The following is a 22,718-nucleotide window of genomic DNA, read 5'->3' as shown; positions in this document are numbered from 1 at the left end:
CTTAACCAACTGAGCCACCTAGGTGTCCCCAAAACTATCCAGATCTTTTAATCATGGCCTCCAAACCCATCTGCACAATGTCCAGCTCTGCCCTGTCCCCCAGCCTCTCTGGTGTCCTTTCTGTTTCTCTGACATCTCCAACTTGGTCTCGCCTCAGGGCCTTTGCACTGGCTGTATCCTCTGCCTGGAATGCTCTTTCTCTGCTTCCTCATCTTTTAGGGCTGAGCTGAAACACCCCTTCTGGGAAGCCTTCCTGGCCCTCCACCCCTCAGTCTTCTTACTATGTTACACCAGAGCTTCTTAATTCTGGCTTTTTTTTTAAAGATTTTATTTATTTATTCATGAGAGATATGCAGAGAGAGAGAGAGGGAGGGAGAGAGAGGCAGAGACACAGGCAGAGGGAGAAGTAGGCTCCATGCAGGGAGCCCGATGTGGGACTTGATCCCAGGACTCCAGGATCATGCCCTGGGCCGAAGGCAGCACTATACTGCTGAGCCACCCGGGCTGCCCTTAATCCTGGCTTTATTGGCATTTGGGGCTGGATGATTCTTTATATAGGGGCATCTCATATGTTGTAAGATGTTTGGCAGCCTCCCTGAGCTCTACTCAGTAGACCCTTGTAAGGATCTCCCGGTTGCAACAACCAAAATGTCTGCAGACACTACCTACTGTCAAATCATCTGTGGTTTTATATATGTGCTTTGTATCCCCCTGACTTGAGCAGAAGCTCCATGAGGACAGGGACTTTGCCAGTTCCCACTGTTGTAGGTGCCTGGCACTTAGGAGGCTGTCAGTCACATCAGATGCAGGGCGAGTGCTCGGGGAGATGGTGGGAACCATGCTGTGCCCTCTGCTGGGCAGAGATCCCCCCGGACCACCAACCACTGTCACTACGCTGTTGTGGCCTGTTTTCCATCAGAGGCTGAGCCTTGGGGTCCAGGACATTGCTGTTTTGTCTTTTGCATCTCACGTACCCAGCATGAGGTGGCACACAGTAGGGGCTCGGATTGAAGGTTGTTGAATGCATTACATTCTGTTGAGTTGGAGTTTATCAGCTCCATTTTACAGGTGAGGAAACAAGGCCAAGAGAGGGAGAGCTACTTTGCCAGCATCACATAGCTGAGTTGGGGTGGGGTGTTAGAATCCAGGAGTGTCACACATCAAAACGCTTTTGCGAGGAGGGGTGCCCGGATGGCTCAGTTGATAAAGTGTCTGCCTTTGGCCCAGGTCATGATCTCAGGATCCTGGGAAGAAGCCCTACGTCGGGCTCCCTGCTCAGTGGGGAGTCTGCTTCTCCCTCTGCTCATTCCCCTGCCCCCTGCCCCACTTGTACATGCTCTCTCTCTCTCTCAAATAAATAAAATCTTAAACAAACAAACCTTTTGGGGGGCAAAAGACTTTTCCTTACCCCTTTGAAAAGGGTGTGGTATAAGAGGTCAAGGTCCCACTAGAGAGACCCTCCAGCTGACATGTCCACTTCTGTCCCTTACAGATCGTGAAGATCAGTCCATTCTCTGCACGTGAGTAATCCTGAAGGGCTTCCTGGAGGAGGCGGGGCCCTGGCTGGGTGTGGCTCTGCTCAGAATGGGCAGGTCTGACCTGGCATCCCTGTCAACCCTTTCTGCTTCCTCCTTGCACCCCACCCCCACCCCACAGCGGGGAATCTGGGGCTGGGAAGACAGAAAACACCAAGAAGGTCATCCAGTATCTTGCCCACGTGGCATCATCACCAAAGGGCAGGAAGGAGCCAGGTGTACCGGTAAGTGACCTGCCTCAAGACACTCTGGGCCCTGCCACCAGCAATACCCCCTCCTCTGTCTGAGACCCTGCTTGTCCCCATAACCCCCTGCCTCCCTTAGGAGGCCCGTGACTGTGAGCCATCTCTTGGCTACCTCTGCTGCCTGTGCACCTAGTGTGTGTCTGATACAGGGCTAGGAGTGGAGGTAGGATGGAAATGGAAATTTCAAGGGCCTGATCTTGGCTTCATCAGACCTTAGGACAGTACCTGGCACCCAGTAGGTGCTTATGGTCCTGAGCACCTACTATGTGCTGGGCCTGATTTAGTGCACACTTACATAGTGCCCATCTCTGCTTCCATTGACTGAACACCCCATGAGCGGGTGGTGTTTTCTTGTGGTTGAGATGAGAAACTGAAGGCATGGCTGGGCAGGAGTCTGCTGTTGGAGAGTCTGCTAGAGAGGATTCAGACCCGGGCCACCCTACTCCACCTGCCCAATTCCTCCTGCACCCCATGTCTCCCCTGCTGCCCGCCACTCACGACCGCCGGTTCACCTGTGTGTCTGTCCATGTTGCATGTGCCGTGTCCTGGTCTGTGTCCCGGTCCGTGTCTCGCGTCCCGTGACTTCCTCAGGCTTCCAGCATCGTGTCTTATGTGAGTAGCAGGGGACCACCTCAAATCATGCCACCCCTCATGCCCCCTGGGTCAGCCCCCTCCATGGGCTTCCTGGCAGATAGGCCCCAGGGCACTGATGGCCATCAGGGAGCCATACTGCCACTTGTAGTGGTCCTACTGTGTGCGTGTTAGGCCCCATGCTCTCATCTAATGCAGCCCTAGCGTGTGTGCACAGGGCTTCCTGGTATTTACGGCAGCCCTGTGCATGCACACATTCACAACCCATGTTGCCATGAAGGGCTGTCCAACTGTGTGCATGTAGCCTGGCCACAGATGCCAACGTGAAATTACCCGGGGTCTGAACTGTCATTTATTGCTGATCTGCTAAATGTGTGTAGATCAGGCCGATGGGTGCAAAGATTCCCACAGCCCAGAGCCTCACACTGCCGTTATCACAGCTGCCTGGATACACCCAGGTCAGGCTAGTGTCTGAGGACTCACAGGAATTTACGGAAAGAGTTGATGCCTTCGAGAACCTACCTGGGGGCAGGAGGGGATTGCTGTCTCCTGAACACCCATGGTCCTCCTGGCTCTGCCACTTAGGTGGCCACAGGGAAGTTCAGAGTCAGAGCCCTCCCATGGAGCAGCCTGACTGGGGAAGGAAACTGCCATCTCATGAATGCCTACTCTGTGCTGGACAGTTGGAAGGACATTCATACTGATGGTATAGTTGTTTTTTTTAAAGATTTTATTTATTTATTCATGAGAAACACAGAGAGAGAGGCAGAGACATAGGCAGAGGGAGAAGCAGGCTCCATGCAGGGAGCCCGATGTGGGACTCAATGCCATGACCCCAGGATCACAACCTGACCCAAAGGCAGATGCTTAACCGCTGAGCCACCCAGGTGCCCCTAGATTTTTTTTTCTTAATGAATCCTGCAAGCGATACACAAGTGCTTATCTCTTATAACAACAGAAAAAGATAAAATGAATTTCCCCCTTTGTCTTCTCCATTGCACTCTTGGCAGTTTGGTGTGTGTCCTTGTAGACCTTCCACTCAATGCTTCTAGATGTGTGTCTATACCTGGAGAAGTAGGAGTCTTGTTTTTGTGGTGTTTTTTTTTTTTTCCTCAATTTATTTTTCATTAATGGAATCACACTGGAGGTATCGCTCTGCAACAGGTTTTTGCTGTTTTGCTGTTTCTACTCCACGATGTATCCCGGAAACCATGTATCCCGGAGACATTTCCTGTTCCCTTAACAGTAAACTAAAGGGCAAAAGCCGGATGCGGGGAAGCAGCCCCCATGCAGACACACAGAGGCCTCTCACACTCAGACCCCAGACAGTTGTAACACAGACCAACAGACTACCGCCCCCCCACCCCCTGCCCACCCCAGCCCCTGTTTTCACTAATGGGTCCTCTCCCCGCCCCACAGGGTGAGCTGGAGCGGCAGCTGCTTCAGGCCAACCCCATCCTAGAGGCCTTTGGCAACGCCAAGACTGTGAAGAATGACAACTCTTCCCGATTTGTGAGTGCTGGGGGAGGGCAGAGCCTGGCCCTGGGAGCTCTGGAGGTGGTTAAGCAGGAAGGGTGGGCTGACTGAGGGAGGAGGGGCTGGGGGTTCAGACTTCAGGGTCTGAGGGAGGAGGGGGCTGAGGGCCTGGGTCCCGTGGAAAGCAGTCAAAGGGGCCCAGACCTTGGATTCCCCAGGGAGCCCCTGGCTGGGACTTCACAATTAGGGTGGGGTTCAGGTGGAGGGAGAAAGAAAGTGAGATGCAGCCCTAGCTCTAGGAGAGGTGAGTGTGGGTTAGGGATGCCCTTCAGGTCCACTGTGGGGAAGAAGCCCCTCAGCTAACCCCAACCCCTTCCTTCCCAGGGCAAATTTATTCGCATCAACTTCGACGTGGCTGGGTACATTGTGGGCGCCAACATCGAGACCTGTATCCTCACATAGCCCACAAGACACCTGGTGGCCAAGGAGGGTGGGCCTTGGGATCTCACTGCTTACAGGAAACAGGTGTCTACACACACGGGGAAGCCTGGCTCCCTGATGTTTGGAAACTGTACCTCAGTTTCCCACTCTTGAATGGAGAGGAACCTGGGGAAGGCAGAGATGCATTATCTCCCGGTGCAGGAAGGAGGGTAGGACTGCAGTTGCCCTGCTGTGGGGCGGCGGGGCAGCTGTGGCTTATCACAGAGAGAGGACATAGAGCACAGGCCGCAGGGGGTAAGGCATGCGGGGCCAAGTGGGGGAGAGACCAGGGCCAGCTTCCAGAGTCCCCTCCCCGTGGAGTCACACAGGATGGGCAACATGTGAGGTGTTGTCCACCAAGGACGCTCCTTAGAGACCCTGTCAGCACCCCCAGGTTTTCAGTAGGGGCCGGTCATGTCAGCTCCCCTGGCCTGGCATGTGCCAACATTCCAGACTCCCCGGAGGAAAGCAGGTGTTCAGCAGAAACCACATTGTTTGCACAAACTGCTTAGGCACAAGGAGCCCCCTCCTGTCATTCGGGGAGTGTGGGAACTCTCCCGAAATCCAGCTTCCCAGATCCTAGCCCTGGGCAGCTGTGGGAGCAGACCATTTCAGACCTGTTGTGTCATTCCTTCTCTGCATAGGCTACATGCAAGCTCACTGGGAATTTTTAATTTTTTTTTTATTTTTAAAAATATTTTATGGGGCAGCCCGGGTGGCTCAGCAGTTTAGCGCCGCCTTCAGCCCAGGGCCTGATCCTGGAGACCCAGGATCCAGTCCCACGTCGGGCTCCCTGCATGGAGCCTGCTTCTCCCTCTGCCTGTGTCTCTGCCTCTCTCTCTGTGTGTGTGTCTCTATGAATAAATAAAATCTTTAAAAAAATTTTTATGTATTTATTCATGAGAGACACACAGAGAGAGGCAGAGACGTAGACAGAGGGAGAAGCAGGCTCCCTGGGGGGAGCCCGATATGGGACTCAATCCCAGGACCCCAAGATCATGCTCTGAGCCAAAGGCAGATGCTCAACCACTGAGCCACCCAGGCACCCCTAGCTTCTTTTTTATATACTCACATTTGTCTCCACCGGCTGCTTCCAGAAGTGAACTTTCTTCATCCACACTCCCCTCTAGTTGTGGCTCCCCGCATGGGGTACGGGGCTCTCAGGCATGGCCCTCTGTGCCTGGGGCCACTGAGCAGCCTGTGGGGAGATGCTCACGGGGCAGGTGCCACCCCCAGGCCAGTCGGATGAGTCTCGGGCTCAGCCTGACCCCTCAGCCCTGGTGTCAGCCTGGGCAACATTTCTTGAGGGTTTATGCTGCACCTAAGGCTGTCCTGAGAGCTCTCGCTCTGTGATCCCAGCCCCTCTTCCCTGTACCCCTCATCATCCCATTTAACAGAAGTAGAAACCAAGACTCAGGGTGTGTGCTTCCCCCACGCCCCATCCCTGGTGGGATCCCCTCCCTAAGTCCTCCCCATCTTACCTGAGCAGGTTAGTGAACCAGGGCTCTTGGTCAGTGATTTGCAGCAGACCCTGGGCAAGGCTCCCCGGGGTAGGTCCTGTGTTACAACTGTCATGCTGAATCGGTGCTGTGTGGACTGTGAGTGTGGGGCATGGAAGGGCAAACAAGTCATCAGGTGTTTTATTTTAAGGTGGCTTTCCGATTTCTAGAGCATAGCTGTGCCATGTGACTTTCCTAGAAGGGAAGAGCCCATAGCCTCACTATCCATCCAGGGAAACTGAGGCCAGCAGGGTAGCTATGGCCAGAGATACTCTTCACTATGGTTAACTACAAGCCATACGCTGCTCTTGGATGTTTGACACATAATAATGCATTTACCCTCACAGCAACTCATTCATGGGTGTTACATGGAGCCTCTTGCACATATAAGGAAACTGAGGCACGTGTGTGCTTAAGTGACAGGCCCAAGGCCTGGGCTGTGAACAACTCCACGGCTTCACAGGATAGCAGGGGGTGCAGCGTCGGTCAAGGGGGCTGGGTGGGCTCCCCTCGCCACCCCGCCCCTGTGGGACCTTGACTCCCAGCCGCCCAGACCTGTTGGAGAAGTCCAGGGCCATCCGCCAGGCCAAAGATGAGTGCAGCTTCCACATCTTCTATCAGCTGCTGGGAGGTGCTGGAGAGCATCTCAAAGGTCAGTGCTGTGGCTCCCAGGGGGACTGGGAGGGGGCCCAGGATGTGCCCCAGGAGGAGGATCTGAGCTCCTGAGAGGAACTGAGTAGGATTTGTTGAGCACCTGCTGTGTAGGTCAGACTCCTGCTGAGCAGTGGATTTTGGTACCACCCTTCCCCAGGGAGCCCGCTGCCCCCGGTTTCTGCTGTGTCGTGACTCTGCCATCAGTGATTTTGACTGAGTAGAGAATCCTGCCACCCCTGGCCCACTCTGCTGGCTGACCCCTCCTGCTCTCTGATCCCACCTTCCCCCCATGTGGCTCCTGCTCACATTCCTTCTCTTCTGAAACTCCAAGGCTTCTGCTTATTCCAGCTTGTGTTACACCCATGACTCCAGCTCTGCTGCAGGTCCTGCTGCCTCATGGTCCTGGAGGTCTTGGTAGTCCTGGTGGTCCTGGTTTTTGTGGCTTTCGGCACCCTGTGCTTCACCTGGTGCCTCACCTTGTCCCTTTACCCTTGCTCCTGCCTGAGCTTCCTCCTGGCTTCTCATTGCTCCTCCTGGCCTCTGGCTGAAGAAAATCCAGGGCTCTTCTTTACAAGGGTGCCTGCTGTCCCGAGGCTCCTTTCCCCAGAGCTTTGGCTGCCTCCTGGCCCCTCCTTCCCAGACCCCAGGACTCACATATCCTCTGCTGCCAAGCCCACTGCTGTCCCACAGCTTTTGCTAACTCAGGCACCTATAGCTTCGTTGCTCCTGCCTGCTCTGGACTGTTCTAGGACTTGACAATCTCAATGGAAGGAGGGAAGATGAAAGGGTCCAATGTGGGCTAAGCACTCCCTCCAGGCCTGGCCCTTCCCATCAAATTATGAGGAAAGGATCCTCACTCATTTGACAGAGGAAGAGACCAAGGTCCCCATTGGAGGAAGAGAACACTGCCCCAGGGTGGCCATCGGACGTGAGTTGGACTCCACAGCTCACCCTTGACCTTCGCCTCCACTCATTACCCCCTGCAGCTGAACTCCTCTTGGAGCCATGCTCCAACTACCGCTTCCTGACCAACGGGCCGTCATCCTCTCCTGGCCAGGAGCGGGAGCTCTTCCACGAGACGCTGGAGTCACTGAAGGTCCTGGGATTCACCCCGGAGGAAATCACCTGTGAGTGAGCCCTGAGCAGCCCCTCCATGAAGGGTGGAGCTGGGGTGGCGTATGGGCAGGTGGTGAACCTGGACACACGGTCCTCAATTGGGAAAAAGAAACAGGCCAGAGGAGGGAATCGGGAAGGGGACACCAAGATGATGACCTTTGAGCCAAGGCTTGAGGAGCTGAGATGGTGAACACTGGTGCTAGCACGGTGTTACCCCACAAAAATAAAACAGTGGGTTATTTTACCAGCCAAATGGATTTATCCAGGAAAGCAGAGAATTGTAAATTGGGACAAGTAAGCTGCGGCAAAACCATAGACAAATCTAGCAAGGGACAGGAATTTTATCTTAAGGAGAAGAAAAGGAAATCGGAAGAGGTTGTTCTGAACGAAAGCCCTCTGGAGAAAAGCAAGAGTTCAGGGTGTTGACGGTTTCTCTGGCGGCCAATTTCTTGTAGGCGATGCAGTGTACATCTTTCCCTGTTGGGGCCTGTCACTGAGGATTCTTTCCTGTTGAGGATTCTTATGTTGAGGTGTTTACTTGATGTTGAGGCGTGTGGCTCCTCCTTCCAGCTTCCCCTCCTAGCCTCCTGAGTCTGCCTTAGTGAGGTTTCCCTTACTAATTTTCAGAGAGAGATAGAAGAGCATTCTAGGCAAGGAGGGATCAGTCTATGCAAAGGTCCTGGGGCAGAAAAGGCATGGCGTATTGAAGGAATTGAAACTTCTATTTTTTTTTAAGATTTTATTTATTCACAAGAGACACACACAGAGAGGCAGAGACATAGGCAGAGGGAGAAACAGGCTCCCTGCAGGGAGCCTGATGTGAGACTCGTTCCCAGGACCCCGGGATCACAACCTGAGCCAAAGGTAGACACTCAAACACTGAGCCACCCTGGTGTCCTACTAGAGCATATGTTTTGACAGTCGTTCTGTTGAAGTACTGTATTTGTTTGCTTGGGCCGCTGTAACAAAGCACTGCAAACTGAGCACCTTGAACAACAGAAATGGATTGTCTCCCTGTTCTGGAGGCCAGAATTCTGAGCTCAGAGTGTTGGTAGGGTTGCTCCATCTTGGGAGAATCTGTTTTTTCCCTGTCCTGCTCTCCCAGATTCTAGTGGTTTGCTCGCAATCTTTGGTGTTCCCTAGCGTGTAGAAGCATCACCCAAGCTCTGCCTTTATTTTCATGTGGCTTTTCCCTGTGCGCATCTGTGCATTCAAAAGCCATTCGTCGTGTTGGATTAGGGCACCCCACTCCACTGTGCTCTCATCTTGACTTAAATAATTAAATCTGCAATGACCCAATACCCAAATAAGGTCACATTCTGTTTTTTTTTAATTTTATTTTATTTTTATTTAAATTTCTATTTATTTATGATAGTCACACAGGGAGAGAGAGAGGCAGAGACATAGGCAGAGGGAGAAGCAGGCTCCATGCACCGGGAGCCCGACGTGGGACTCGATCCCAGGTCTCCAGGATCACACCCTGGGCCAAAGGCAGGCACCAAACTGCTGCGCCACCCAGGGATCCCCAAGGTCACATTCTGGAGAAGTCTTGGGGACTTAGGACTTCAGCGTACCTCTTTTTGGTGGAGAGGGTACAATTCAACCCATAACATATACATAGAGGGGACCTCAGACTTTTTTGCAAGTCCCCGACTGTTGATTATTTGGACCAACCCTGAGTCCTGCTGAGGCAGACTCTGAGGTCTGGGGCTGGGTGGTAGACCCGGGTCTCTTACTCCCCGGGTCTCTAACACCACGAGAGGCCCCGGGAACTCTTGTGGGCTCCAGGGCCAGCTGGGAGGGCTGGAAACCGAGCGCCAGCTTGGCTGTCTCCCCGGGCTGCAAACAGGCCGGCCTTCTTGGGAATATTGACACAGGGTCCCAGGCCTCCCCTGCTGGATTTCCCAACCATGGTTGCGAAACTTCCTCCGCCTGGGAGTCTCTGTTCTCCTCCCTGGGGCAGCTGGCAAGAAAATCCAGATGGTAGCCATGGTGGGGGCCTGGCCTCCCGACAGAGATCACCTCAAGTAACCCTCCCCGCGGCCGCCCTGCTGTGTGGTGGATGCACGGGGCAGCTCCAATTTTTGCAATTCTGAAGCAAAACTTTCGAGATGACATGTGTGTGGTGACATAATCCGAAGGTGCCAAAGGTCATAGTGTAGAAACTAGGTCCCATGCAGCGCCCTGAACCTGACTTTCCCGCTCTTTGGCTTCCCTCATCTCCTCCCAGGAATATTTTAGACATCTAAGAAAGGACACACACTTTTTTTTTTTTAATAAAACCAGGCATTCCATAGCCCCAGGGCTGGTATTCAGCTGTACTGGTGATTTTAAAAGAATGGTAAATATTTCTCTACTGAATTTGAAAGTTTCCTCAAAGGGGCATCTGGGTGGCTCAGTCAAGGAAGTGTCAGACTCTATCTCTGCTCGGGTCTTGGTCTCAGGGTCATGAGTTCAAGCCCTATGTTGGGCTCCACCCTGGGCATGGAACTTACTTTAAAAGGTGTCTCTCCCCTCTCCCCCACTCCCTGCCCCAGGCAGCTGTTGCTCCAAGTGGGCCTTATCTCCCTGACCTCCCTCCCAGGACCATCCCAGATACAGCAAGGAACAGTTGAAAAACACTTGACACGTGCTCAGGTGCTCAGGTTAAGGACTCAGCTCATCACCCCTGTGCTAGTGCACTTCATTCCCACTTTTCCCAGCAGACAGTATATTTTAGCAGTAATTCTCGTCTTGTAAATATAGGTAAACTTCAATGTGTGTGTGTCTGCGTAAGGTTTCATTGTTTAAATGGACTATGATTTTTTTTTTTAAGATTTTATTTATTTATTCATGAGAGACAGAGAGAGAGAGGCAGAGACAGGCAGAGGGAGAAGCAGGCTCCCCACAGGGAGCTGAACGTGGAAACTTGATCCCAGGTCCCCAGGATTACACCCTGGGCTGAAGGCGGCATTAAACCACTGAGCCACTCAGGCTGACCAACTATGATTCTTTTTTAATAAAGATTTTATCTATCTATCTATCTATCTATCTATCTATCTATCTATCTATCTATTTGAGAGAGAGAGACAGAGAGACAGAGAGAGAGCATGAGCAGGGGCAGAGGCAGAGGGGAGAAGCAGACTCTCCACTGAGCAGGGAGCCTAGGTCGGGGCTTAATCCCAAGACCCCAGGATCATGACCTGAGTCCAAGGCAGATGCTTCACTGACAGAGCCCCCCAGGCTCCTATAAATAGACAATGAGGATCCCTGGGTGGCGCAGCGGTTTGGCGCCTGCCTTTGGCCCAGGGCACGATCCTGGAGACCCGGGATCTAATCCCATGTTGGGCTCCCGGTGCATGGAGCCTGCTTCTCCCTCTGCCTGTGTCTCTGCCTCTCTCTCTCTCTGTGACTATCATAAAATAAATAAATAAAAAAATAAAAATAAAATAAATAGACAATGATTCTTTTAACCAGTCTCTGTCCCTTGTGGACAAACTTTTATTGTATTTGCACTCATTGCTATTAGAATGATCCCTCCCCCACCCCCAAAAAAGGTGCCAATAATATCCTTGTAAGTAGCTCTCTCTGTATCAAAAGAACTGTAGGATCAATTCTTCAAAAAATGCTGGATCTAAGGAGAAGGTGCAGTTTTGTTCTTAATCCAGCTTTTTTTTTTAATTTTTTTAAATTTATTTATGATAGTCACAGAGAGAGAGACAGAGAGGCAGAGACACGGGCAGAGGGAGAAGCAGGCTCCATGCACCGGCAGCCCGATGTGGGATTCGATCCCGAGTCTCCAGGATCGCGCCCTGGGCCAAAGGCAGGCACCAAACCGCTGCGCCACCCAGGGATCCCCTTAATCCAGCTTTTACAGAAGTGTAACAACCATACTGAGCTACAATTTGCAGACCAGACCACTCACCTGCTTAAAGCTTACAAGTCAGGGGCTTTGGGTCCATTTCCAAGGTTGGGTGCCCATCTCCAAAGATGAGTCTAGAACATTTTCAGTGGCCCAAGAGGATACCTGGCAACCATTCGGTGGCTTCCTGTGTCTCTGGATTTGCCCATCCTAGACCTTTCATGTCAATAGGATCACACAATACCTGGGTCTTCGAGGCTGGCTTCTTGTACTCCACATGACAGTTTTGAGCTCATCCATGCAGTGGCATGTCGGCTTCATTCCTGTTTATTGCTGAATAGTTTCAATTTTTATCTTTTTATTATGGGCACCAGATCTGATAATCAACCATTCACTGTGGCTTCTTGGGTTTCGACTCCATCTCCCATCCCCCCACCCCCACTCTGACCGTTTTTTTTTAAGTTGTAGGGAATCCACTCTATCACTGTCCAGAAGGTGGCGCTAGTTTCTGTTTCCACTCGCTGTGTCCTTCCAGTGGTTTTCCTACATGCATGCCAGCAACCACTGTTGTAAGCTTTCTGGCTTTTGCTGGTGTGGCATGTGGATGAGGCCTCATAGTTTTATTTGGTGTTTTACTTACAAGGAGTGGAGCCAGCTGGTCACCTTTTTTTTTTTAAGGTTTTATTTTTTTTTATTGTTATTATTTTTTAATTTATTTATGATAGGCACACAGTGAGAGAGAGAGGCAGAGACACAGGCAGAGGGAGAAGCAGGCTCCATGCACCGGCAGCCCGACGTGGGATTCGATCCTGGGTCTCCAGGATCGTGCCCTGGGCCAAAGGCAGGCGCTAAACTGCTGCGCCACCCAGGGATCCCTAAGGTTTTATTTATCATTTATTTGGGAGAGAGAGAGAGTGAGAGAGCGAGCGAGAGCGGGGGGAGCAGAGGAAGAGGGTGAGGGAGAGGCAGACTCCATGCTGAGTGGGGAGCCCAACATGGGGTTTGATCTCATGATCCTGAGATCATGACCTGAGCAAACCAAGAATCCAATGCTTGACTGGCTGAGCCACCCAGGTGTCACACAGTTACCTTTTCATAGTCTCCTTTTGACAGAAGAGAAGACAGGGGTCCAGGGAGATGGGGTATCCACCCTACAACTCACCCCAGTTGACAAGGAGATGATGGAACCCGGGTCTGACTCCAAAACCAGCCCATGATCCGTTTTTAGAGAGACAGGCAGGCACCTCTGTGAAACTTTCCCAACCATCTCTGGGAAGGTGGTTGCCAGTGGGAAACCCAGAGAGGAGAGCACTGGGACCAGTCCAAGCAGCTCCCTGGCTTCCTGTCTTCACCAGTGCAGGCACCATGAATGCCACTCAGAGAGTTTGAGCAGAACTCCGCATCACCAACCCCACGCCCCCCTCTTTCCTTCCCCTGCAGGCCTGGGCTTGCTAGCAATCGGCTGGTCTGAAGTCACCAGCAAAAGCTAACTGCCAACTTCTCAGGTGTCAGATTCACCCGGGTGCTTGGCACGGATGTGAGTTCCTAAGCCAACTGTCAGAGGCCATTTTAAAGGCCACTGAGGGGACTGAAGGTCTGGGCTGGATCTGAGCTGACATTAAGGAATGATCATTCAGTTTGTTAGGTGATGATGCCATTGTGGGTCTGTAAGGAGAGGTCCTTGTTCATTTGTCTTTTGGGAGGGCTGCTGTCCCCTAGGAAACTCCTATAACTGCCAGAGCCCTGGGCTGTCCGTGACCACCCAGTCCCCCTATCCCCAACCCCAGGTGGGCAGAACCAGACATCTCTGAGCCCAGCCCTTCTCACTGCCCAGCCAGGGAAACTGAGGCTCAAGAGGTCAACCAGCTTGTCTAGGGTCACACAGCAAACCCCTACATCCAGGATGTATCCCCCATTAGCTAACTCTTTGCCCTTTATCTGTTAATATATTGATTTATTCAACCCTTGATGGGGTCAATTTGTGGGCCAGGCCTCTGCAGGTACTAGGTAAAGTTCACCATGACCAAGATAGAACAAGCCCCTGATCTGTGGAATTCTGAGACCCAGAAGCATCATATCACACAAATGGATTAAAGTTGAGCCCATGGAAGGGTGACTGGTGGAAGGTGCATGGAGCAGTGACCACGTGTCATGGGGCTCCAGCGCAGTCTGGGGAGGGTCAGGGCAGCCCCTGGAGGAGGTGGCCCTTGCCTGAGCACTGACAGTCTTGCAGGAACTAACCAGGCATAGATGGTGGTGGTGGCAAGAAGAGTGTTGGAGGAGCTGTTGGAATAAGCAAGGGAACCCTAAGGCCAGAGGGACTGGGAGTGTCAGAGACATGGTGCCCAAGACCCTGATGAGGGCTTAAATTGAATCCTAGAAGCAGCAGGGACCACAGGATGAATTCTTCCCTGGGAACAGGCAAGCTCAAGTTCATTCATGAAAACATTTATAGGGCACCTAGTGTATGTAGAGCACATGGGCAGGAGATAAGTAAGGAACATATACTTTCCACAAGGAGTTATGATCTCAGTGGAAATGGAGAAAAATTAGTATCTGTTGCACATCCTGCCTTGCCCTGCAAAGTATACCAAAACTTGGTTTTGGATTTGGTTTTGTTGTGTTTTTTTTTTTTTTACTTCTTTTTATTATTATTGAATGGTATGTCAGTTTCAGGTATATAACATAGATTTGACAGTTCTGTCCATTAGTTAGTGTTCATCCCAAGTGTAGTCACCATCTGCCTTTTTTTTTTCCTTTGAGATAGAATCTACTTACTGAAAAATTCACCATTGGAAAGTGCACAGTGTGGCAGCATGTGGCGTGTGCACAATCACTGTACTGCAATCATACTAATTCTAGACATCAAGTCCTTTCTTTAAAAAAATTTTTTTTTTATTCATATGAGAGACAGCATAAGAACAAGAGCATGAACACGAACAGGGGTGTGGGCACAGGGAGGGAGAGAATCAAGACTCCCCACTGAGCAGAGAGCCAAAGTGGGGCTCAATGCCAGGACCCTGGGATCCTGACCTGAGCTGAAGGCAGACGCTTAACTGACTGAGCCACCCAGGCACCCCATGCTAAGTCCTTTCTTAACAGCCTTTTTTTTTTTTTTTTGGTTTATATCTGACACTTCAACAGATAGGAGGGGACACCTAGGCGGCTCAATCAGTCAAGCATCTGCCTTTGGCTCAGATCAGGGTCCTGGAGTCCTGGGATGGAATCCTGCATCAGGCTCCCGAAGGGAAGCCAGCTTCTCCCTCTGCCTGTGTCTCTGCCTTTCTCTCTGAGTAGGCATGAGTGTCTCTCATGAATAAATAAATAAAATATTTTTTAAAAGATGTATGGAACTCAGAAAGAATATAATCACTAAGGTGTCCTGGGCTCTCAAGAAGCCACCTCTGTCTGCAGTTTCCTGTGTGTCCTTCAGAGCAAGGCCTCTTGAAGCCATCAGGCCAGTGACCCTTCTTCTGTTTTCAGGGTTTGTTCAAAAAACCTTTGTATTTGGAATAATTTCAGACTTACAGGAAAGTTGCAAAAAAGGTACAAACCATCGCTACTCTCTTCTTGAAGATTCCCCAGGTGCTAAAGTCTTGCCACATTTGTTTCTCCTTGTCTGTCTTCCTAATTATTTGTTCTGAGCAGTTTGAGAACAAAGGGTGTGGATGAGCGTGCAGCCACACCCCAGCAGGCTTTACACCTAGGGCAGGTGACGGTCTGGTGAGGCGGAAGGGAGGAGCCGGAGGCGGGGACAGAGGCACAGGTGTACTGGGGGGACTTCCATGCAGGAAGTCCAGGGGTAGCCTCCTGGGCAAAGCTGGGATCCACATGCAGCTCTTCTAGTAGCAACGAGGTAGCAGCTCTCTGCAGCCTGCCCCTCCTTGCATGGCTGGCCTTCCCAGGAATTCAAGGCCCGCCATTTGGGCACGCTTTGTCACAAAGGAGACGCTCTGGGTTGGCCACCTCTGAGCCCCTGACCTTGAACATCAAACAACACACTCTTCTATGTATTCTGCTTGATGGGCATATAGAGAGCTCTCTATATTCTCAAGACAACAATTGACAAAATCAGTCTTAGGGGCAGAGTTGGTTCCTTCTAGAGGCTCCAAGGGAGAATCCGTTTTCTGGCTTCGAAGCAATCACTCTAACCCCTGCTCACGTGGCCTTCTCCCTTGGCCTCGCTCTTATAAGGACCCTGCCATTAGAGCCCACCTGGGTGATCCAGAATTAATCTCCCATCTCAGAATTCTTAATTTAATCACATTCATGAAGTCCATTTTGCCCTGCCAGGTAACATTTGCAGGTTCCAGAAATTTGGATTTGGACCTCCCTGCAGGAGGCTGGAGGGGGGAGGCACTGTTCAGCTACCACCCTGTTCAATCTGTTAGTGCATCTTTTTAAAAATATTTTATTTATTTATTTATGAGAGACACAGAGAGAGAGGCAGAGACATAGGCAGAGGGAGAAGCAGGCTCCCTGTAGGGAGCCTGATGTAGGACTTGATCCCAGGACCCCAGGATCACTCCCTGAGCCAAAGGCAGATGCTTAATCACTGAGCCACCCAGATACCCCTGTGTATTTGGTTTTTTTAAGTAGGTTCCATGCCCAGCATGAAGCCCAACACAGGGCTTGAACTCACAGCTGTGAGATCAAGACCTGAGCCGAAATCAAGAGCTGGAGGCTCAACCAATTGAGCCACCCAGGCCCCTCTGTCAGTGCATATTCTTAAAGAGCGTTCTCTTTGCAAAAGCACAGGATGGTACCATTATCAGGAGCTGAGCACTGGCTTTTTTAGTACCGTTATTTATTTCACCGACCATATTCTCCCAGTAATGACTTTTATAGCACAAAAATGTCTTTTTGCAGACTGTATTCCAGTTTTCCTAACAATGTCCTTTACAGCAAAAAAGATTTTGTAAGTGACACACACATGTGCTCACACATTTCCCCAGGCCAGGATCACACACATGCCCAGCACATTTTCTTCTCCGTCTGTCTGGAACTATTCTTTCTTTATCATTCGTGACCTTGACACTTTTGTAGATTACAGACCAGTTGTTTTGTCTCAACTCTGGGTGTGTTTCCTTGCGGTTAGATTCAGGTTACACATTTTTGGCAGGAGGATAGGTCCTCGTCCCTCCCCCTCCTCCACCCCTTTTTCCTAAGTAAGCAGTGTAGAAGCATAGACACCAAAAAATGTTCCCAGAGCCTAAGCCTCTATTTCCAGGGGCTTTCTGCAAGTGAATGCCCATCTAACCAGTACCTGGAAACGCCCTTGTGCCCCTTCCCATCACCTGAACCGCCTTTCTTGAATGTGGTCATTAATCTGGCATCTAAGAGCATAGAGTTGTTTCACTTTTCCTTGAATTTGGTACAGACTCATACAGCACATGTGCTTTCATGTCTGGCTTCATTCACTCCACCCTGTGGCTGTGAAATTCTCCCACGTTCAGGGAGTGGCCAAGAGGGGCTTCCAGGGAGCTGGCTTCCTGGGTGCATCCCCTTCATAAAAACTCATCAAGCCTGATGGGCATGAGTTGTGCACTTTTCTATATGTGTGTTATACATACGTGTTTACATTAGAATTTTCTGCCAGAAGAGGGAAGAAAAGAGAAGCATTAAGGATATAGACCCTGGGGTCAGACTGTCCAGGTTTGCATCTTGGCTCTGCTGCTGCTGAGCTGAATGGTCTTGGGCAAGTAGGTTTCCCGAATGTGCCTTGATTTCCTCATCTGTGAAGGGGTTTTATTCCATTCCCCACCTATAAAATGTTATTGTAGGATCTGCCCCCGAGTTGTTACGAAGGTTTAATGACTTCATTTTTAAGTGTTTGGAACAGGACCTGGAATGGAGTTGAGCAAAAATAAAATCAGTGTCCATTTGAACCTCTAAGTTGTGAGAATTGTTCTGGAATTTGTGGTTGATGGGGTAGCTGGGCATTCGCTCTCATCTGTAGGGTCACCATGAAAGCAGCAGATACAGACCCCACCAAGGAAGGCGTGTCATATGGTCCACTCCAATGCCATGTGCCACTTTGCTGTCGGAGATGACAGAGTTCTGAGGTGATGCCCAAATCTTGATAAAATTCCAAACAAAACCAACCACAGTCTTTCCTCAGATTTTACAGTAGCTACCTTCCTGTGTATTTTTTTAAGATTTTATTTATTTATTTATTTATTTGAGAGAGAGAGAGAGAGAGAGAGATTGAGCAGGGGGAAGGAGAGAATCCCAAGCAGACTCTGTGCTGAGTGTGGAGCCCTATGCAGGGCTCAGCCTCATGACCCTGAGATCATGACCTGAGCTGAAACCAAGAGTTGGAGGCTTAACCAACTGAGCCACCTAAGCATCCACCCCCAAAATCCACTCTGTATGAAAACCAAACACAAAGCACTTGTGTTTATACATGAAACAGTTGGGATTCAACTCAGATAATTACAGACCATTATTTCACGGACTCAGATGTCCAGTGGGATATTTAGGAGTCAGATGGGGTGTGGGCAGTTCTTTGTGGTGTGGAGGGGCGTCTTCATCTGGGTCCCCACTTAGATCCTGTGATACCCAGAAACACCGCACAAATTGCCCCATGGCTTCCATGTTTATGCCAGCCAACCCCAGGAGTTCCTGAGATGTCTCTAAGGGCAGCTCTGTCCATTCTCCATCAGCTCTCTGAAAGCTCTGTGCTGACAAGCACTTAGAGTCCATCCTCTTTTGCGGTTTCTGCATTTGCGACTTCAGCTACTCGCTAGGTTTATCCGGAAACACCCAAACCAGTACTCCTGGTGCTTTTGTGATCATCATGTCATTCACATGGGGTGTGGAAAATTTGAATTGTCCAGCGCACACGCAGCTGAGGTTCACCAAAGTGGTGCTCTGCTTCCCGTCTCAGCTCAGTCCGTAACCCGGTATCCTTTTTGCCCGCCACTGAGTGCCACATTTTTCATATTTTTGTGCTTTTCTTGTTGATGGGTTCACTGTCTAAACCCCGCCCCCCCCAAAAGCACTGTGCTTAGTGCTGGCTAGCATCCCTAAGTGCAAGAAGGTTGTAGTGTGCCTAGAGATTACTTAAAAATAAAATCTTAAAAAAAGAATCTTTTCATATTGCCAAAGACTTTCTTCATTCATCTCCACACGTCCCTTTAAATCTTATGTGCATTGCTTTATAAAACGGACACGAGCAGACACCAAATGGTGCTAAAACAAACCTTGAATACAAAATACAGAATTTATCCATCTATTTTTATGTTTTAAGACCTGCCCAGTGTCACAGATGGATTTTAAGCAGAGGTGCAGTGGTGTAATTTGACATAGAGTTGGGGGGTTTTCTTAGAGGTTTTATTTGTTTGAGAGAGAGAGAAAACACATGCAAGTGGGGGGAGGGGCAGAGAAAGAGGAGACTCTCAAGCGGACTCCACACTGAGGGTGGAGCCCAGTGCAGGGCTCGATCCTATGACCCTGAGATCATGACCTGAGCCAAAACCAAGATTTGGATGCTTAACCGACTGAGCCACCCAGGTGCCCCTGATGTAGGGTTTTTAAGCTAGATTTCTAAAGGGCTATTTAGGACCACGCATCAGGGTCCGGAGCCCCATGCCATTGCTCTCTCTGCCCCTTAGCCATGCTGCGGATGGTCTCTGCCGTTCTCCAGTTTGGCAACATCGTCCTGAAGAGAGAACGGAATAAGGATCAAGCCTCCATGCCTGACAACACAGGTATTCCATCTGGCCCACAGCCCACCTGCCTGACCCTGTGTTCCCCGTTCCCCTGGCAGAGCATCCCTCTCAGCACTCCCTGCTCCCCAGCTGGGCATGTCTCCAAGCTGTGCTAATCCTTTACCAAAGTGTCACTTCCCACTCTTTTCCTGATTCTAAAAGGTGTCATCTCTGCCACTGGTTTGAACAATACCAGCATGCCAGAGATCCCTGGTTATCTTGGCCCCTCTGAGAAAATCACCATTAGCATTGGGCTTATCTCCCTTGGCCTCTCTATTCTGCATATATATACTTTTTTTGTTTTTTTTTTTTTGAAAGCAGAATTATAGTTGCTATTCCTTTTATTCTCAAACTGGAAATAGCTCTGCTTTATTATCATAAAATAATGCAAACTGAGTGGGGGAAATATCTGGCAATACAAAGAAGTATAAAAGCAAGAAAATGACCCACAGTTATACTCCTGAGAGGTAATTACTGTAACATTTTAAGGGTAGTTCTCTCTGGGCTTTATTCTCTGCCCATATCAATGTGGAAATGTCACAGAAGTGGGATCATGCTTTCACACCCCTTCCCCCTCAAGACAGCAAGGGCTTTTGTCCTGATTATAAAACTCTTTGGGCTCATTTTCAAAAGCTATATAACCACAGAAAATATGAGAAAAGGGGCCCCTCTCACCATGCTGTTGATCAGAGTATCATCTGTGGCGCTTGGGGAGTTCTGTTCACACTCCCAGCAGGTGTGCTGTGCACACTCATTTATTCATCTAATCTATGAAGTTGGCATCAGACCTTGTAGACTGTTTTAAAATTTGCTTTTTTCCCTTAGTGCACTGAGGGTAACTTTTCAAAGTTATTAACTCCAGCGCTACTGGGGTTTCTTCCTCTAGTCTCTGTGGGTAGAACCCTATGTCAGCAGAATTAATCTCCTGGGAAGTCCTGTATGTTTCATTCTTTGCATTTGCAAACAGTAATTGGAGACGCAGTCCATGGGCTTCACCAGCTGCCAGAGGACACAAATCCTCTGGCTTTCGAATCCTACAGAAAACCATCCTGTGACTGGCAGCATAGTGCCCCACTGTACATTCCTGCTATTTTTCAAGGCCACTTGTAGTTCTCAAATACTTTCCATATAATGCAGAATCACCATAGAAGAATTGGAAACTGCAATTGCACCCAAAGGAAAAAAAAAAGAGGAGAAATGTAAATGCTCATCACCTCACCTCTCAGAAATAATCTCTGTTTATTTATTTTGGTGTTTCTTCTTCTAAATGTTTTCTCTTCCTTTCAATTTTCTGCTGGAGCTGAGCATTTATAGTTTCCGTCTTCCCATTACGAGAGTGACAAGCAGGAAAACATTTCATAATCACCATTTTTTAAAATGCCTTTTTCCCCCTACCAAAAAATAAGGAAGAACAAGTCGTTTTAACATATTTGTTTGGGGTTTGGTCTCTTACTCTAATAGCTTTTCCCCCAATATTTTATTAGGAAATTCGTAAACACACAGAAAAGTTGAAAGAATTTTATTGTAAACATCCAGCAGCCATCACCTAGATTCTGCCCCTGACATTTTACTATCTTTGCTTTTTTTTTTTTATCTTTGCTTTATTGCATATCTTTCCATGCACTCTTTGTCCACCCTCTTGTCTCGTGCATTTCAAAGTTGCACATTTCCATGCATTTCAAAGCGTATACACGAGTCGTTCACATGTACATGCTTTGGCTTGTGTATGCATGTGAAACATACCAGTCATGAAATGCATACATCCTAAATGTACCATTTAATGAGTTCACATGTACATGCTTTGGCTTGTGTATGCAAGTGAAACATACCAGTCATGAAATGCATACATCCTAAATGTACCATTTAATGAGTGTTAATAACTTTCAGTGACTGTGGAACACTTATTCAAATGGAGGATCCCTGACTCTATAACCAATCCCTAGTTGCTGGGCATTCAGGTTGTTTCATTTTCCTCCATCATACACAAGGCTGTGATGAACATCGTCCTGGTCCAGTGTATGATCACCTCTGGGATTATTTATCCCATCTTGGAATCCCAGAGAGAGAAGTGTGGAGCCAGAGGATGTACACACTTATAGGACCTGTAATGCATCTGGTGGGAGAGGTGGGGCCCCTCGTCTGTTCCACCAGCAGTGGGGGCGCCCCCCTCCCCTGTGCTCAGTGCCCCCTGCTGCTTCCCAGAGCTGATCAGACTCTTAACCCTCAGCTGCACAGAAGCTCTGCCGCCTCCTGGGAGTAGGGGTGACGGACTTCTCCCGAGCCCTGCTCACCCCCCGCATCAAAGTTGGCCGAGACTACGTGCAGAAAGCACAGACCAAGGAACAGGTAGGTGGGACGGGGGCAGGCAGGGTGCAGGGAGAGCCAGGCGCCAGGATCTGAGCCTGTAAGCAGTGTATGATGGTTTTTCTCTCACTCAACAAACCGTTGCTGATTGTTCGCTCCATTACCAGGTCTGGTTCTGATGCTAGGAATAAAAGTCATAATGGAAACAGAGACCATATCTTCATGGAGCTCAGGCCAAAACAGGAAACAGATCATAAAGGAAGATACATAAACAGTGAGGCCTTCTAGGAAGAAGAGGGTTCGTGTGGTCAGGAAAGTCCTCTATGAGGAGGTGATATTTGAGTTAGACATAGATAGTTCAAAGCAGAGGGAAGAGTATGAGTGAGGGCCCTGGGGCCAGAACAGGTTTGGCAAATGGAGACTATCAAAGAGGCAGTGAGGCTAGAGAGTAGAGGGGAGGATGCAGAAGGATGCAGAGAAGTCAGAAGGGACAGATCACGCAGGGCCTTAGGGGCTACAGTAAGGAGGTGAGTTTTATTCAGAGTGCAGCAGGAGACCAGTGAGGGTTTAAGCCAGGGAGCAACTTGATTCAGTTTGCCTTTTATAAAGATTCCCTTGTCTATTGCATGGAGAACTGGATCCAGGGGGTGCAGGGCTGGGCGGGGTGGTGGGTAGGGAGACATAAGGAGGCTGCTGTCGTAGTCAGGCATGTGATGATGATGGTGGGAGTGGGGAGAAGTGAACCCATGCTAGAGGTTTTCTGAAGCCAGCTTTCGGGCAGAGGCCTCTGTCTGGCCCCAGGCTGGGCAATCCAACAAAGTACTAGGATAAAGAAGACACAGTGGGGGGACATGAGAGCCAGGTTCCACTCACAGTGGAGGTACTGTTGTTAGGATCCCTTTTACAAATGAAGGAACATGTTTATTCACATGCCTGAGGCCACAGAGCTTCTAAGGGGCAGAGCCAGGATTCAAATCCATGTTGTCAGGCTCCACAGTTCACTTTCTTAACTGTTAGGCTGTTGAAATTGGTCCAAGGGATGGGGGATGATTAACGAACTAATGTGCCCCCAAGCGATTCACACGCTGCCTGGCACATGGTAGGGCTCTGTACTGGTTGGCATCATCATTAATATCATCATTCTTGATGAACTGTGATGCCTCCCCCCACACACACACACACCGGTGTCTCCTTGCAGGGGTGGGGGTGGGGGTAGGTCAGGCTGGGGATGTGGGGGCAGGGCCGGGCCCTCACCACGTGTCCTC

General features: G+C 49.9%; 1 protein-coding gene across 6 annotated transcripts in view; it reads left to right on the top strand.

Moving 5' to 3' along the window:
• The window catches only part of MYH14 (myosin heavy chain 14), a 99,880-nt gene that overhangs the window by 24,623 nt on the left and 52,539 nt on the right, over window positions 1-22,718 (top strand). For 5 of the 6 annotated variants that reach the window (XM_055310862.1, XM_055310857.1, XM_055310861.1 and 2 more), the window contains exons 4-12: window positions 1,493-1,520; window positions 1,657-1,759; window positions 2,372-2,392; window positions 3,791-3,883; window positions 4,232-4,295; window positions 6,380-6,478; window positions 7,467-7,607; window positions 19,054-19,149; window positions 21,377-21,495. In XM_055310862.1, coding sequence (XP_055166837.1) covers window positions 1,493-1,520; window positions 1,657-1,759; window positions 2,372-2,392; window positions 3,791-3,883; window positions 4,232-4,295; window positions 6,380-6,478; window positions 7,467-7,607; window positions 19,054-19,149; window positions 21,377-21,495 — 764 coding nt within the window. The remainder of the gene's footprint in view (window positions 1-1,492; window positions 1,521-1,656; window positions 1,760-2,371; window positions 2,393-3,790; window positions 3,884-4,231; window positions 4,296-6,379; window positions 6,479-7,466; window positions 7,608-19,053; window positions 19,150-21,376; window positions 21,496-22,718) is intronic. The other variant, XM_055310858.1, reaches the window with a different exon arrangement.

The sequence above is a fragment of the Nyctereutes procyonoides genome, unplaced genomic scaffold (assembly GCF_905146905.1).
Source record: "Nyctereutes procyonoides isolate TBG_1078 unplaced genomic scaffold, NYPRO_anot_genome, whole genome shotgun sequence".
In the NCBI taxonomy this organism is placed as follows: domain Eukaryota; kingdom Metazoa; phylum Chordata; class Mammalia; order Carnivora; family Canidae; genus Nyctereutes; species Nyctereutes procyonoides.
Note: the sequence above shows the minus strand (reverse complement) of the source record. Positions and strands in the feature narration are given on the sequence as shown.